We start from the raw sequence: 17,500 nt of genomic DNA, 5'->3' as shown, positions 1-17,500 counted from the left end.
AGAAAGCAGTGTGGGGGGAGGGGGGGGGGGGAAAGCAGCGTGGGGGGTTAGGGGAAAGGTGGGGTAGGGGGGGGCAGCGTGGTGGGGGGGTGTTGGAGAAGAAGGTGGGGGTGAGGGGGTGTGGCAGGCAGTTGGTGGTTGGTGAGCAGACTCAAGTATCACCACGTGATAAGTCTCACTGCCTTGTAACCCACCCTCTCTCTCTCTCTCTCTCTCTCTCTCTCTCTCTCTCTCTCTCTCTCTCTCTCTCTCTCTCTCTGGGCCTATCACACCGTGAAGACTTCAGCTCCTGGGCCCCTGATCACCGTCGTTCATCTCGGTACACATATCTTCATAGCATTTACTTTTTTAAACTGTGAATGGTTAATACTGCACCGTCTTCATTTTTAATTAATTTCTCTTCCTTATACATGGAGTTCTTTGCGTACTTTCACTCTCACTCTTCGTTGCTCGTCGTTCTTATGCCCATACGTTTTTCCCCGTCATTCTAGCTTTCCCGTTCTGATTTACCTCACCGCTTCATAGTTATCTCAAACAGGTTACTCTCCCTCGCGGAGGATGTGGTTCCTACGGGGGTAGAAATAGCCTAAGCTGCTCTATCCCTTTGAGATGTATTTCTTTCTTGTCTCAATAAACATACTTGAACTTGAACTTGAATGTGGTTCCTCAGGCAGATGAGCACCGCTGGTCTATCTTGAGATTATCTTGAGATGATTTCGGGGCTTAGCGTCCCCCGCGGCCCGGTCTTCGACCAGACCTCCTTTTTGTTACACACCCCCAGGAAGCAGCCCGTAGCAGCTGTCTTAACTCCCAGGTAACTGCTAGATAATAGGGGTATCAGGGTGCAAGAAACATTTTGCCCATTTGTCTCCGCCTCCACCGGGGATCGAATCCAGAACCTCAGGACTTCGAATCCGAAGTGCTGTCCACCCAGCTGTCAGGCTGGTCCAAACCGAACAGCAGCGGTGAGGCAAAGCAAATGGTTCTTTTCATACCGGTGCTGGAAGGGTGACAGGGAAGGGGGGGGGGGTAGGGGGAAGAAGGGAGAGGGGGTAGAGGGGAGACGGGGGAGCAGAAGAGTTGTGAAAGGGGGGGGGGGGAGGGAATGGAGGAGACAGAGTTGGACAGTGGGAGGGAAGGGTAGGAATAATGGCAGAGAACATGGGGGACGGGGAGGGGTCTGAATTACAAGGAGAATGGTTAATGGGCGAAGCAGTGAAAATGGAAGAGCATATGAAGACTGGGATGTAGAGAGGAAGAGGACGGCAGAGGATATAATCCATAAGGAGGATAAATGTAACTCAATATATTTTGGTGATGACTGTTGCTTGTCGACTGTACTTCAGTCTGTGTGTCTGGAAACCGTAAGTTGACTTCTTGACCCACGGTGGCGTAGCGACAATTAGCGGTTCTTGCTAAACTCATCTTCCGGCCTATATCTGGATGAGTTACATAGACCAAAATACAGTCATTGGCTACATACAGTTCCTACAAAAAAATATAAACATACCTAAAATATGTAGTTTTTAGAAGTTTTAGTAGTTTTTTTGTAGTAGCTACGTTTTTAAGGCTACCTACCTTGAGGTGCTTCCGGGGCTTAGTGTCCCCGCGGCCCGGTCGTCGACCAGGCCTCCTGGTTGCTGGACTGATCAACCAGGCTGTTAGACGCGGCTGCTCGCAGCCTGACGTATGAGTCACAGCCTGGTTGATCAGGTATCCTTTGGAGGTGCTTATCCAGTTCTCTCTTGAACACTGTGAGGGGTTTGCCAGTTATGCCCCTTATGTGTAGTGGAAGCGTGTTGAACAGTCTCGGGCCTCTGATGTTGATAGAGTTCTCTCTCAGAGTACCTGTTGCACCTCTGCTTTTCAACGGGGGTATTCTGCACATCCTGCAAGCAAGGCAAGGCAAGGCAAAATTGGCAAGGCGGCAAAATCGGCAAGGCAAAATTGCCTTACGGCAAATACGGTGATGACACTTATGAACTGTTAATTTTTACATTAACACTATATTGATTTAGCAAGTTTGTTCATAATGAAGCTAAACAGAAAATCTTGTATAGAAGGGACGCGCATGTTATTTTAATAGATTACCATAATAACAACAAATTTGAAAATGCATATTCATACATAAATACATGCATACATAGATTATATGTCTCGATATTTCACATCATCTGGGAATATGTTGCATTATCACCTTCAAGTCATATATGTGACTTGGGTTATACGTTTGAGCCCCGTTATTGTGACCTATTCTCTGCATTTAATGGTATTTAACTTTACTGTATATTTTTGTAAAATTGTGGATGAATATCTGATCTAGAAATTAATGCCCATTTTTTTCCCCTTTCAGACGAAGAAGCACAACCCAAACCATGTGAAACGGCCCATGAACGCATTCATGGTTTGGTCGCAGATGGAACGGCGAGAGATTGTGAAGTTCGCTCCAGATATGCACAACGCAGAGATCTCCAAGCAGCTGGGAAAGAGGTGGAAGAACCTCACAGAAAATCAGCGGCAGCCTTATATCCAAGAGGCGGAACGACTACGTCTGCTGCACATGCAAGAATATCCCGACTACAAATACCGGCCCCGTAAGAAAACAAAATCCGGCAATGCTGTGAAGACTATTGAGAAAGGTCGTGTATCCAAGGCTAAGGACAAGAACAGTACCAACAGTAACGCCCTTAAAGGAGTCAAATTGACAGCTGATCCCTCAAGGGCTCATGTTACCACCGGGATTTCAACAATCAACCACAATAAGCTCAAACTCAAGCTCAAAATTGACAAGAAGTTCAAGGAGTCTATTCGGAACACGATGTACGTACCCATTGCGCAATGCACCTCACCAGCTGAGGTCCCGGCCACGCCCCACGAGATGCCCGCCTCTCCAGAGAGCGCCTCCCTCTACGATAACCACGTCACCACAACGTCTTCGAGCCGAAGTAGTAGTCGTGCTACTTCCACGAGCCCCTGTCCAGGCAAGGAACCATTCCTCTACGGCCTTTACACTATCGAGAGCGCTCCTGGTCTCACCTCCCTACGGCCAGAAGCTCTCGTATCATCCACTACCGTCACTTCCACTGATGACGATGATGATAGTAAAGACGAGGATGAGGACGATGACGAGAAGGAACACCTGCTTTTATATAGTCGGAAACGACATACTGTGCGAGACGAGGTGTTCGCACCACGTCCCTTTCTTCCTACCTCTCTCTCGGGGTCTAGGGCCGCCAACCCTCCTCCCATCAAGATGGAGCCGATGGATATCAAGCAGGAACCACCGGCAGAGTCACCGCTGGCCGATCTCGACTCTCTAACGGACTTGCTTCAGATACCCTCCGACTTCAAGGTGGAAGTGGACGAAATTAACTCCGACCTCGATTTCGACGCGGTTTCCACGTCATCAGGATCTCATTTCGAGTTCTCAGACGTCTCAGACATGTTGAGTGATATTGGCGTTAGCAATGACTGCTGGGCTGACATCGGTATCATCAACTGCTGAACTGGGAGGGTCTGCTGGTGGCTGCTGACCGGGCTGTGCCCTCAGTAGCTACCAGTTGGGGCAGGACTCTATACACACTACTGCAGAGGCCGGCGGTAACTGAGCAACCTCCAGGGGCGTCTGGCTCCTCAGTAGTTGTGACTCCCAATCATCCCATCACCTCGGTGTTTTGCTGCAGTAAGAGTCAATATTTACTCTGAAATTTGCGAAGACTTTGGTGTTGAGGGGATGCAACTGGTGTGCTAGAGTAGTGATGATCGTCATGGTTCGCTGTGTCATTCTTTATGTTATACATATATTACTCATAGCAATCATGATATATATGATGGATTGACTTTTTCACTGTATTAGAGTTCGTCAAAAACTTTATATAAAAGAATGCCACAACAGTGTTTGTTGCAAGTGCCAGTTACACAGGTGGTTTAAGTAATGAAGACAGACAACGTGTTCTTCACCTGTGCAACTCCAGAACACTCCCAGAGGACATAATGTTAAGTGCATTTTCATTTTTCTATGAGTTGTTCTGTTAAGCTGTCATCCCATCGCCATAGTGACTGCAGATATCATCTCTCGTGTCACCGTTTTTTACCGTAACTGTTGAGCATTTTATAAAGCCAAAAGTGACTCGTGAACCTCCAGAGCTAATTACCCACAGCCATATGACAATAGAACACGAGGTGGTGCCAGTACCATTGCCATTAGTTGAGCTGCAGATGCTGAAGGAGACAGTTTCCTGTGTGAAAAAAAATGTGAAAATTGTTTCCCAAAGAAAACTGTAAAATACCTTTGTGCATTTAGTGGTCTCCAATGATCATCTTGTCAGTAACTTGTATATTTTACATGATTATTTTTTTTCCACTGGTGTTATTTTTTCATATTGTTCTCAAGTAGTGACAGTGGGATTGTCGACCAACAAAAGTATTTTAAAATCCCTGTTATATTACTTGGGCAAGTCCAACTGTAATAAGTAATGGCGAAAAGACGCCATATTAGAGCCTTAGTGTAATGCTCCTCGAGTCTTGTAATTGTCCACATTGAATGAAATATGAATTACCTCTGAAGAATTAGGTCCACAACCCCCCCACCCCTGTCTCTAGTCTGTATGTTCAGGTTATTTAAAAAAAATAAACGTATGTTAATTGATCGACAACGTTTTCCACAACGCATCGCAATGGGCATTTAGTCTGAAACGTTTGTACACAATTCATGCAGTACACATCTCAAGGGCCTGGGCTAAAAAAATAAATAAAAAGAACTATTGTTTACACTAGCATGTAAGTCCAAACGACAGTGGAAACTTTAGGTGATCCGTTTTAACTGCTTCATGTTCTCTTCCGTTTTGACTCGAGATCTTCTGGTAACATGAGCTTGTGTTTTATTGGTGTTAGGTCGTATAACCAAGCCTGGGGTACTGTGACCAGAGACTGATTACAAACCTCAAAATCTTTGTAAGAGTTGGTCGAGAGCAAGACGGATAACGACAAGCTGTTAAAGCGAGGTTCCTATAGCACTGTCCTCGTCCCAGTGCTCTCCAAAACAGGTTCCACCCACTAAACCACCCGGTTTCATATATATATATTTAAACATATATATGAATATATATAGTAATGGACTTTTGTACTAGTATTATTAATGCAAAGATCCGCGCTCTACAAGGTGCGAAGCATGGAAGGAGACACTAAAACTGGGTCGTTCTCTGGTATTGGTTGGCGATAGTGAGCGCGTCGGCCCGGGTTATTCCGTCATTGGTCGGGTCGTTGGCCAATCAGTGTTCGACGGGACCAAGTGCGGGTAGACGCCTTCCATCGCCTCGGGCCTCGGGCGCTCGGGTCATCATAGACTGCCGATCGTCGGATACACACATAAACATTACACATATACCCTCTGTCTTTCCTAAGTAAGTAAATGAAAAAAGAAATCAGCAGGTACGGCGCATTATCATTACCTACGTGATGGGGATTAGCAAATACAACAAAAGATGATCACGCTTCCTTCAGGTGCAGTTTCATACGTTGTCAAGTTGGAAACTGCACTGTAAATGACCACTGACACGTTGCTGTGTGGTAATCCCTGTCACGCCTCACACCATTGTTTCATTCATGTCTCTTTAGTGTCCCAGGGCAAAATTATTATTAATAATGTGTTAGTTATGCTCTGAAAATGGCTTGGTGTTTTCATGTCAAAACCTGAACGGCTGTATAAGTAAGAATAATTTATATACACGTGTGTATATAAATATATATTTTTATATATTTATATACACCACTGATGTGATTTTCTCATTGAATCTTGATAGTTTTGACCCCTGATAGCCACTCATGTGCTTTTGTAACTCTTTCTCCGTAACCACCTCAGTGCTCTACGGTAACACTTGAAGCAACTGTTACATCAATGGACAAGTTTCGCATGAAGAAACGCTCCCACATCCCCCCTCTCCCCCCACTAGTAATAATAGTTCGCTTGCTCCATCCCTCTTCATGTCTCACTTTGTAACTGTTCATAATTGTGTTTTATAAGCCATAAACTGGTGGTTGATTTGGTGGATGTATTTACAGTTCGAATATATAAGGTGTGAAATAGGCGGGAATGTTGTGTGTGGGTGTATCAATACTGTACTATGATAGTATGTATCAAGATAGTACAGTATGTATCACTACTGTACTTGGTGAGAGGGTCACGCGTGTATTCTTCAACACTGTTCTCTGACTCAGTCATTGTTAAATATTTTGTACTAGAGGAACGTGTTTCTGAATATATCGAGACCACTCAGTCGGTTTCTAGACACCCATATAAAAGGCTCTGGATGCCGCTTTTGAAAGTTTATAGGTATCAGTACCACAGAATCATTCTTACAGCCATTTAAGATTTCTAGACCCCAGGGAGCCGGTCGGCCGAGCGGACAGCACGCTGGACTTGTGGTTCTGGGTTCGATCCCAGGCACCGGCGAGAAACAATGGGCAGAGTTTCTTTCACCCTATGCCCCTGTTACCTAGCAGTAAAATAGGTACCTGGGTGTTAGTCAGTTGTCACGGGCTGCTTCCTGGGGGTGGAGGCCTGGTCGAGGACCGGGTCGCGGGGACACTAAAGCCCCAATATTATCTCTCAAGATAACAGTCTCTAAAAATCTTTCATGGAATTACATATTTGGTGGTTACTGATACCGCTTAAGAGTTTCGTGAATTAGAGCAATAAGGAGTATTTTGTAGATGTCTTACAACATATTCCTTTGGCTGTATAATGTTAATGAATTATTTGAGCAATTAGAGCAGGGAAATTTAATTCCATTGTAGCCACATTGTAATCTAAGGCTCAAGTTCGGTTTGGCACACTTTGGAACGGCAATATACATGTTCGTAACCCGAGTGGACCTCGGCATTATTCAGCCCATTTTAGCCCATCAGATGAAGTGGATTTTCGAAATGATCGTTACGTTGAACCTGGAAAACTGCACAGTCTATTAATGCACCGGGTGATGCCGAGTTGCAGTGACTTCAGTTTGTCCATTCGATTGGCAGTTATGGACTCAACCAACTACACCTTCCTTCAGAACAGTCAAATAGTATCTCCTAGCTGTTATTGGAATCTCCTAGCAGGGTTTAGTATCTGCAGATACCAAGGGCTCCTAGCAGGCATCACCCATTCTCGAGCAGCGATACTCCTTGGGTAATCCAAAAAGAGTCCAACAGATACTGTGTTGAGGCCTGTTACTGGGTGCTCCTGACAGCTACTGTGGAGGCTTGTTGCCGAGTGCTCCTAACAGCTACTGTGGAGGCTTGTTGCTGAGTGCTCCAGTTTCTGTGTGGAGGCTAGTTGCAGGGAGCTCCTGTCAGTTACTGTTGGAGCTTGTTACCGAGGGCTTCTGACAGAAAGACTGGAAGAATTTTGTTGTCAGGAACTTCCAGGAGTCACAGTGACCACCTGTTTCTTTGTATGTGACCAGGGGCTTCTTGCAGTTACTGGGACTACGAGTCTCTCTATAGGAGCTTCTAGCAATTTATGGATCTTTCATTGTTTATTGCTGCAAGCTCTTAGCATTTATGGGAACTACTATTATGTCCTCAGGAACTGCTAGCATCTGCTAGAATTTATTATTGTCCGATAACTAGCAGTTTACGGGATATCAAATATGAATTTCGATTGCAGCTCCCAACAATTGATAGAGCATATTGGCTATGTTTGCACAATCTTTAAAGCTCTTGAAGCTTCGAACAGTTGCCAGGGCTTCTGAAAACTGCATTCGAGGCTTCGAACCGCTAGTGACAACTCTCCGCCTTCCCTTGCAATTTATGGGGGGGTTCAGTTGTCGATGGAGCACAGTCTTATGCATAGTACCTTCTAGCGGTTCCTGGGGATCTTTCTTTAATGTTACAAGGAGCTCCTTCTAGCAGTTAGGATCCGTAGCAAAACAGCGGGCAGTCGTTGCCCCGTCTTCCTGTCAAGAGTACAATGATAGTGACCATCAGGACAGCTCGTGGATCCCGGAGTGGCTACTCATACGGCCAACCTCAGGATTACCTTCTTTCAACTATTTATAATTTCGATAATTTCATTTTTATAAAAATAGATTAGCCTGTTACTTTTTGTTTTGGTAATTGATCATATTGTTATTTATAATAGTGATCTTATTGTTATTTATAATAGTTCTGAGACTTTTTTTTTTGTATAGAAATTCTTTAATTTGGATATTTTCTTTAAAATGTCACTGGGGAATCACCCGGTGTCTGCGAACTGGTCGACTGGTCACCCTATCCCCCCCTCACTCCCCCCCTCTCTCCCCCACGTCATTACTACACAGCTTCCTACATCTCTTCCTGTTAAACCATCCTTACTTCAGTCATTCCAAAAGGGTTTTCTTTTTCAACAATAATATCTCGTGTAGTCTATTGACATTGATGTCTTACAAACACCAGTTTTCTATTCAAAGGGATTTTTTTTAATTGGGTAAGTTTTGAATAATGCAATTATTTCAGGCCATTCTGTGATTTAAATAGTAATTAGCGTGTTTATTAAACATGATGAGACGGCCACATGCCATCACTGGCAATAAGCAGTCAATTCTTTAATTTAAAAAGGGCTCGAACCAATAAGCTTTTAGGCTGACCACTTTCGAAGCCACTTTGCAAAATATGTTTTTTCGGAAATTGGTTAATGAGGCATACAAAAAAAAATATTATGCCAAGACAAATTTCGTTATTCCTTTTATATTGCTGCTGTTGTTCCAGTGAAGGAGCGGCTGCCTCGTGGGTTTGGAGAACCTATAAGTTAGTACATGGGAGAAGGTAGAGGTAAATATGTCCTCTTGTAACTTTTAGGAATCGTTAATCAATAATGTGAAGTGTATATTATAAATATATATATGTGTATATATATATATATATATATATATATATATATATATATATATATTATATGTATATATATTATATATATACATATATTATATACATATTATATAATATATATATTATATATAATATATATATATATATATATATATATATATATATATATATATATATATATTGGTGAGTTCTATTTATATGGATAATGGATAATTTGAATGTATACCGAAAGTAAAGGGGAAAAGTTAGAATTCAAACCTATACGTTACTGTGTTAACTCGATCAGGTATTTATTCCATCTCTCTTTATCTATCTCAATACTTTATTACTCAAGAAAGAGAAAGAGAGATAACTTTAAAGATAGGCTCATCAGGTGAGACATATATATAGCTGTCACCACCATGCACAAACAACGGCCCGGCAACGACTAGCGGACTAGGGCCTGAGAGTGTGTGTGTGTAGGGAACATGTCGCCTTTGTATTGTGGTCGGCGACTCTCTTGAGGTCGCGGCTGGGACCATCTTGTCCTGATCCTCGTCAACCCCTTGTGTGTGTGTGTGTGTGTGTGTGTGTGTGTGTGTGTGTGTGTGTGTGTGTGTGTGTGTGTGTGTGTGTGTGTGTGTGTGCGTTCGTGCACGTTTGTGTGTATGTGTATGCCTGTGTGCTTCCTATCCTACTTTATGATTTATGTTGTATTCCCTGAGGTCACAAAAAAAAAGAGTATCTAGGTTGTTGTTTTTTCACACACACATGAATTGATCTATATTCTCACCCATTCATATATATTGCCATTTATTTATCACACATTTGTATTAGTCTGGTTCTTAAAACGCCATTGGGTGTCAACAGCGTGTTGGCAGCCCACACCACCTCATTATGTCATCATCACAAAGGCACCAAGATCTGATTTGTTTAAACTTTATCTGAATTGCAAGAATTAAACTCAGTAATAACGGTAATTCCAGTATAATATATATATATATATATATATATATATATATATATATATATATATATATATATATATATATATATAATATGGGCGGAATTAGAACTTGAGGGAATATAGCTGTGGATGGTGTTATGTCAAACAACGCCAGGCCCTCGGTCATATTGTTATTAAGGAGAAACTTTGCTAGGATGGGCGCTCGTCTTGCCTGTGACCTCACACCACGTAGTCACACATGTGACTATGTAATGTAGTTGCCTGTAATGACACAACTTGGTTTTGATCAAGTCCCAGCTGGTTTTCAACTGGTTTAGGTCGGGACTCTTCAAATTAGATTCTTCTGCTTTGTTTTTGAGAAGGCGGAGGGAGGGGGAGGACACGTTAAGCTTGGCACCCCACTTCAGTTAAAGACAATGTGTTTTTCTTTAAAGTAATATGGTTGTGGGTCTGCCTGGTGACAGAACAGGTTCATGCTCATCCCCGGAATAACGTGTCACAGGAACATTTAAGACGTTTGTAAACATTATTACATTTGTTATATATTTGCTTTCTCTCTCTCTCTCTCTCTCTCTCTCTCTCTCTCTCTCTCTCTCTCTCTCTCTCTCTCTCTCTCTCTCTCTCTCTCTCTCTCTCTCTCTCTCTCTCTCTCCCCCTCCCCCTCTTTCTTTCTCTCAGACACATTCCACTCCCTTTTTAATTTTGTTAATTTCTCTCTTTTCATCCGCTCCTCTTTTTTTCGACCTTCCTCAATCACCAACAAAATGAAGCCTGTTCAAAACGGCAGAGACAGCCATCTAGTCCATAAACACAATTGCTAATTCATCTCGGTTTGTGAACAGGCCTCTGAGCAATGTTTGTGTACGTTTGTAAACGTTCCTGGCCACAGCACCATGCGCGTCCGTCCGTTCTCTTCATTCTGATTGACTTTTTATTTGACTTTATTTAATTTTCCTCAGGTGGTTTGACTGTGTCCAGACATTACGTGTTCCTGCACATGATGCCTGATGTACGGATTTAGGTGTTGTAGGGAAGTTTCATTGTTTTTATCTTAATTTTTCCCTTACGAAATGGCAAGCACTTTTTATTTCTCAATTTTTATAATATATATAATATATATATATATATATATATATATATATATATATATATATAAAGCAAAAAAGATCACGACACACTTGATCTCATTATTATGAATATGTAATTTTTTGTAATGCAGAATTTTATATTTTTAAGGTTCTCCTGCGATGGCCACTTTTTTATTTTAAATTACTTCCGTTGATATGTTTTGATGTGTAAACGCTGGAAAAAAACACCATATTCTGTGTTTGTTTATCATGTCTAATGCTGGAAGTTTTCAATGTGATTTAGAGCACTTTGAAAAAGGGGAATAAAAGGGGAATAAACCAGCCTTAGACATTAATTCAAGGCAGCTACCTAGTCAAGAAAAACGCTTGGGACTGAATTCAAGAACGTAGCTTTAAGGGAGACGTCTGATGTTCTAACCCAACAAGACCTTCCTGATCTAAGACTTTTTAGTGCTTTTTTTTAAAGAGTCGTCACTACTGTGGAAGGCTTGTTTTTTTTTTTTATTCTGTGTGTATGTTTGTATAGAGAAAGTATTCTTTTTTTATTTTTATATTCTTGGATAGGTTAAGCAATATTGTTTAGTAAATACTGATGTTTAAGCTGACCATCTTGTGAGAGTGATGTTAAGTCACCCCTTGAAGACACGTTCTTGAATTGGGCCCTAAGCCTTTGCCTCTTAAATCTTTCCTCTGTATATATATCGTTAAAGAAAAACCGTTTTCCTATTATTACTATTATTATTTTTATTATTTTTAATTATTATTTTTGAAATTTTCAATGTTTGGTGGTTGTATATAAATTTGTACCGACTCTTGATCCTCCTCCTCCTCCTATTCCCCTCTTCCTTCACCAGTCCTTCCTTCCTTCCTTCATTGACCAAGTGTGAGAAGATACCCCTCCCCCCCCCACCTGTTTCCTCTGTACAGTATTCCTGTACACCACCTTAAACTTTGTGTACAGGATAAAATATGTAAATATGAATTATTATGTGAATAAGATTGATAACCGCGTTGATTTGTATATTGACTGTTTTTTCGCCATTTCTCACATCACTGTTAACCAAAAAAAAAATATAAAAAAAATGTATGAAAACTTTTGAGCGAGTGAGGCAGCATCCCGTGTGTGTGTGATACTCTCGCCAAAATACAACAGACGAAACTTATGTTACATGAACAAAAAAATAAATAAATAAAATAATAAAAAAATATTATATGCCCATTGCCAATTGTAAGTGAAGAGAATAATACTGTTACAGCCCCCTGAACAGGGGGCAGGCGTCGGCGTGGCCCTGTGTCCGCCCACGCCCCAGCAGGTAGAGTTTTTCAATTGTACAAAGTGTATTTTTATTAGCAACTTATCCCATGAAATACAAAGTGTTTGATAAAAAAAAATGTGTGTTTTTGTATATCCTTTATTTTATGATTCGGTGGTTGAGAACTGGGGTGATTTATGCATTGGAAAGTGAAGTGTAACCCACTATATATATATATATATATATATATATATATATATATATATATATATATATATATATATATATATATATATATATATATATAACTTGAACACATTTCTTCAAAGCCATAGATATAATTGAAAGATGTATAATAATTAAAGTTAGATTTATATTATATTATAATAATATAATATAATTTATATTATATATTAGATTTATATTTGCTTCAAACCAATACAAAATAGAATCATTAATATTCCTAAGAGAAGATCGTAACTTATTGAAGATAACATGTTCTCAAAAGTTATTGGATGAAAACCACCTATAAGCAGAAAATCAATTCAAATGAAGTAAACTAATTGTGCTTAGGTTGAATTTCTGTTCTTACGACCCTCCTGTAAACTATCAGAGGAGGTAGTTACCTACATAGTAAATAACTATTATGAAACTTCCACATTATCGAGCACTAAGTCGTTCCTTATTACAGGAAATAAAGTTAAACATTAGGAAAATAACTGAGGGAATATTTAGGAAAGATGGAGAAAGATACAAGTTGAGGAATCTTCAAGAAAAAAAACGTGCTACTGCTTGGAATATATTAACAATTGACTACTCTATTTAGTCAACTACTATGAAATCTACTATGTTTAGACTTCGACTTACACTTGGATGAGGCACCAGTAAATAATTGTCTCAATCAATGAGCTGTGGTGGACTGATTAAAACAAAACAATCAGTATTAACTAAATTAAGACAAATTATAAGATGTCACTAGAAAACAAAAGTGTTCCATGGGGCCTACGGAACATATGTATCACTGTCGAGAGAGCCAGGCTGCTCCTAGCTCTATTTCTATATTTTTCGCCCTAGGTCTATTACACTGCTCTTCTGCATGTACTCCACTCTTCTTCCCCTACATCTACTCCACTCTTCTCCTCTACATCTATTTCACTCTCCCCATTCACACATTAAGTGTATTTCAATCCTGTCCTATTCTTTACCTAAGTTTATTGATTCTGTTTTACTGATCGGCGAAAAGAAAAAGAACAAATATATAATCGTGAAATAAATACAAAATAAATAAAAAGCAAAATATCAAGGAATGAAAGCAAATCAAAATAAAACTTGTGGGACATTCTAAACTTGATTGACAAAAACCAGAGCACACTATAACCAATAAGAAAACATTTAAGCACGAGAATGGGCGCTATGTATCCAGAATACAGACCTTGGCAGCAGAATACACATAACAAACTTGAGCTTCAAGCTGCAGACTCTATTGTCAGTCAGGGAAATCATGATTTTAGTATAATTCCCAACATTATTTAATGCCCTTCTCAACTCCCTTAAACTTTACAGATTACGCCACTTACTAATGGCTAGTTTCTGTCGTGATTCTTATTAGCCAAGTGCACCGTATTTGATCTTGATTAAATTAAATCGAGGCAAGGCAAATTAAGATTTTATAAAGCACTGTACAACTGGTATTCCCTACACAGTAGGCCAATTATCACGTATGAAACGGACACAAGGGACTTGGGTACCTCCTTGTACCTAAATGAATTTCAATCAATCTCATTGTTGTTGCCACCAGTGAATATAGGAAGAGCGGTTCCAATAATCCAATGATCACACGCTTTGGTTCCAAGCATAAACAGACACTTATTTCTTCAATCCTTCAGAAATTCTTTCCATTGAATTCTTTATTGAGAAAGATACAAGCTGGACCAATAAGGTCCCTTTTGATTAGTAAAGGCCAATCGTGGCGTTTTCCGGCTTACCAATTACAACTTTTCTTCCCAAGCATTTGCATGAACCTCCACAAGTGCTGTCAGGCGAGTAAATTTTCTCCCCTTTCTCCCCTCTCATTGAAAAAGGTATGAGTAGGACTGAGAACTAGTCGTGTGACGTCAAGCTGGATATAATTACCCCTGACAGGCGCTGTGTTTTGTGAATCCTGGACCCCGCAGACAACACGACCCCTGCCACCACTCTGGAGAAGACCTACGACCTAGTCAGCAGTCTGAAGAAGACTTACGACCTCGCTAGCACAATGGAAAAAAGACTTACGACCCCCTGTCAGCAGTCTGGGGAAGAAACTTACGATCCTGCCCTCATTCTGTCTCTAGAACCATTTAATAAATCATTAAATTAATACGTACCATATATTAGATTAGAATTATTGGATCTTTTTAAGAATCTTAAATCACCATAAAATACTCTAAAGAAATCGTCATGTATCCAACACAGTCTACTGTTCCTGTGTTTGAGTCGTGCCTCTAGAAATGCTTCACCCACTTCTTGTAAGTGCACATAATTGCCAACATAACTAAAGTACTTAATCTCTCCTGGTCCTAACTGAAGACAGAAATGTGAATACATAGTAACGTTTCATATTTGTGAAAATACTGTTGTATTTTCAAGGTCCACTACAGCGGACCTTGAAGTTGTTGAATGTATGTTCTGATGAGCCGAGCCTTAGGATAGGTTTCTTGGGTCGGCCGCCGCTTGGACGAGCCTAGCCTGAGACTGCGCCGAAGGTCGGGATCACAAAAGTTGTTAACTGTTGCCCACGTGCGGGAGAGAGTCCCACGAGTTAACTTCATTATAGCTATGAATTCCGTGAATAAAAAATATAGAGTTCAATTACCAAGATAATGAAATGAAAACACATTTAAAAGCACAAATGCTGAGCCAAAATTATTCTGGCAACAATAATATATATATTGGTCAAGGGATACAAAGCGCTGCGCATTATTAAAACATTACATTACAACAAAGCCCCCCCCCCCACCGAAAAAAAGCCGGTTCGCAAAATTACCTCTAAATTTGCGTAATATTAGCACGTAGATAAAATTCACAGGAAACCGTACCCTGATGTGTTAGTTTTAGATTATATATTTAAAGTTTATACTTAGAACAAGTGCCTCTGAAGTTGTAACCTTTTTTTCCATTCTCGTAAAATAACATTTCGAAATATTCCACCTCATGAATGCTGAATCCTTTGCATCGTTCAACAATTCCCTTTGAAACACAGCTCAGCTTTCAGATTTTTCATAACTTTTTTTATATATATATATTTATATATCTTTTCATTAAAGCTTATTTAGTTATTCATTTCTCGACATCAAAGCAAGTCACGTCAGTTTTTGTATTAGTATATATTTTTACACTATAAAAACACGTGTATCCAGGAGCCACTCAACTTGCCTCTGCAAGACATTGCATGTAAATTGTGCGCATTGTAATCATAGTTTTAGTGCAGTTTTAACTGTCTGATGATTTGTTTACCTCTGCAGCATGTGGAAATTGCCACTCTAACTTCTGCAACATAGAGAAGTTGTCACCCCCATCGTGAGCGTCATGCTCCACCAACCAACCCCACTTTTATTTGGTTGGCACTCAAACGCCGCCTAGCTTCTGCAACATAAGCTGCTCCAAGTGAAGCAACAATATATGCAACATATTGAAATCATCAGCTTTCATTCGGCTACACATCCTCCCTCCACCAGCCCTCACCCCAGCTACTCATCCATCCTTCCCTAGCGTTACCTAGCGCCGCGACAAGTAGCTTCCTAGCTACGTTAAACATTAACTCTTACATCCACTACATCAGCTCTCATAACCCTCCCTCTTCCCTACCCCAGCCCCCCTTTCCTCCCACATATACCACACCTATTCCACATATACCACATTCCCCTCCCCACATATACCATATTCCCCTCCCCACATATACCACATTCCCTCTCAACTCCGCTTCCATCCCCTCTACCCTCACCTCCCCCTCCCCCCCCCATCACTGTGTCTGTTAGAGACTGATGGAAAAACTGATTGCTATATTGAAAGTCAAACAATTCGTTTTTTTACTTCTTGTTTTTTTATATATGTGTGTGTATAAGAGCGTGAGTATTGGAGTGTGCCAGAATTTGAGGGCATGTGTGTTTGTGTGTGTGTGTGTGTGTGTGTGTGTGTGTGTGTGTGTGTGTGTGTGTGTGTGTGTTTACTCGCCTAGTTGTGCTTGCGGGGGTTAAATTTTAGCTCTTTGGACTCGCCTAGGTGGTGTGTGAGTGTTTGTATATGTGTGTGTGTGTGTGTGTGTTTGTATGTGTATTTGTATGTGCGCGTGCGCGCGTATAGGAATTCCACGGGAATTCTGTTGTATGTATTTGCGTGTTATATCAGCGCCTTACGAAGAGTCTCCGGAGTTTTTGTTTTTTGTGTACCTGCTTGGATTTTCGCATAGTTGTATTTGGGTTTGTGTGTGACGCTCGCTTGGAGCATGATGGTTTTAGTAAGGACTAGAGAATGGTTTGCGTGTGTTAGAGGGGGAAGTTTCTTGCATGTGTTAGAGGGGAGAGTGGCTTGCGTGTGTTAGACGGGGGAAGTGGCTTGCTTGTGTTAGACGGGGGAGTGGCTTGCGTGTGTAAGAGGGGGGAGTGGCTTGCACGTGCAAGAGAGGGGGAGTGGCTTGCGTGTGTAAGAGGGGGGAGTGGCTTGCATGTGCAAGAGGGGGGGAGTGGCTTGCGTGTGTAAGAGAAAATAGTTGCGTGTCTAGTCTCTGACTAGACGTGTGGAACACAGGGACAAGGCGAGAGGTAGACTGAAGAAGGAAACGAAGAGAAAAGGAAAAGTGAAGGGGTAGAGACAGAGGGAGAATGAAAGGGTAACGGATCAAAAGAAAGAGGGAGGATGAGAGTGGGAATGAGGAGGAGATTACTGAAAAGAAGAGGAGATAATGAGGGCAAAGAGGGGGGAGAAGGATGGCCCAAGGGTCAGATGCAGGGATAGAAGAAGGGAGGAAGCTTTAGAGAAAAGAAGAGAAAGTGATGAACAGAATGGCTCAGCTTCGCGGACAATCAGAAGTTGACAATGACAACACAAGACGCTCAGCCATCAACAACCTCATGCTGGTTGTGCCTTCTTTCAAGAACATTCACCCTACAAGCGATCACTCATTCCTAGACTGACTGCTCAACCTGTAAATTACACACACACACATGTAATAAGTTAACCGGTCATATATATGTAAGCTTTAGCACACAGTTGGCTCCTAGTTCATTCTGGCCCCAACTTAACTCTTACTGAACTATTAAACTTTTAATATATATTCTAATGGACATAAATAATGAGCTCTTCAAATAAATGAGTTTCCAGGGACAGGC

The 17,500-nt window shown here is 41.1% G+C and overlaps 1 protein-coding gene across 2 annotated transcripts in view; it reads left to right on the top strand.

The window, feature by feature from the left end:
- Window positions 1-4,649, top strand: part of LOC123744984 (transcription factor SOX-4) — an 82,754-nt gene extending 78,105 nt beyond the window's left edge. For both annotated transcript variants that reach the window (XM_045725216.2, XM_045725217.2), the window contains one exon: window positions 2,354-4,649. In XM_045725216.2, the coding sequence (XP_045581172.2) occupies window positions 2,354-3,505 (1,152 nt within the window). In that variant the 3' untranslated portion in view covers window positions 3,506-4,649. The remainder of the gene's footprint in view (window positions 1-2,353) is intronic.
- Window positions 4,650-17,500: the final 12,851 nt, after the last annotated feature.

Source organism: Procambarus clarkii, chromosome 57 (assembly GCF_040958095.1).
Source record: "Procambarus clarkii isolate CNS0578487 chromosome 57, FALCON_Pclarkii_2.0, whole genome shotgun sequence".
In the NCBI taxonomy this organism is placed as follows: Eukaryota; Metazoa; Arthropoda; class Malacostraca; order Decapoda; family Cambaridae; genus Procambarus; species Procambarus clarkii.
The sequence above is the reverse complement of the archived record's forward strand: the minus strand, read 5'-3'. Positions and strand labels throughout refer to the sequence as shown.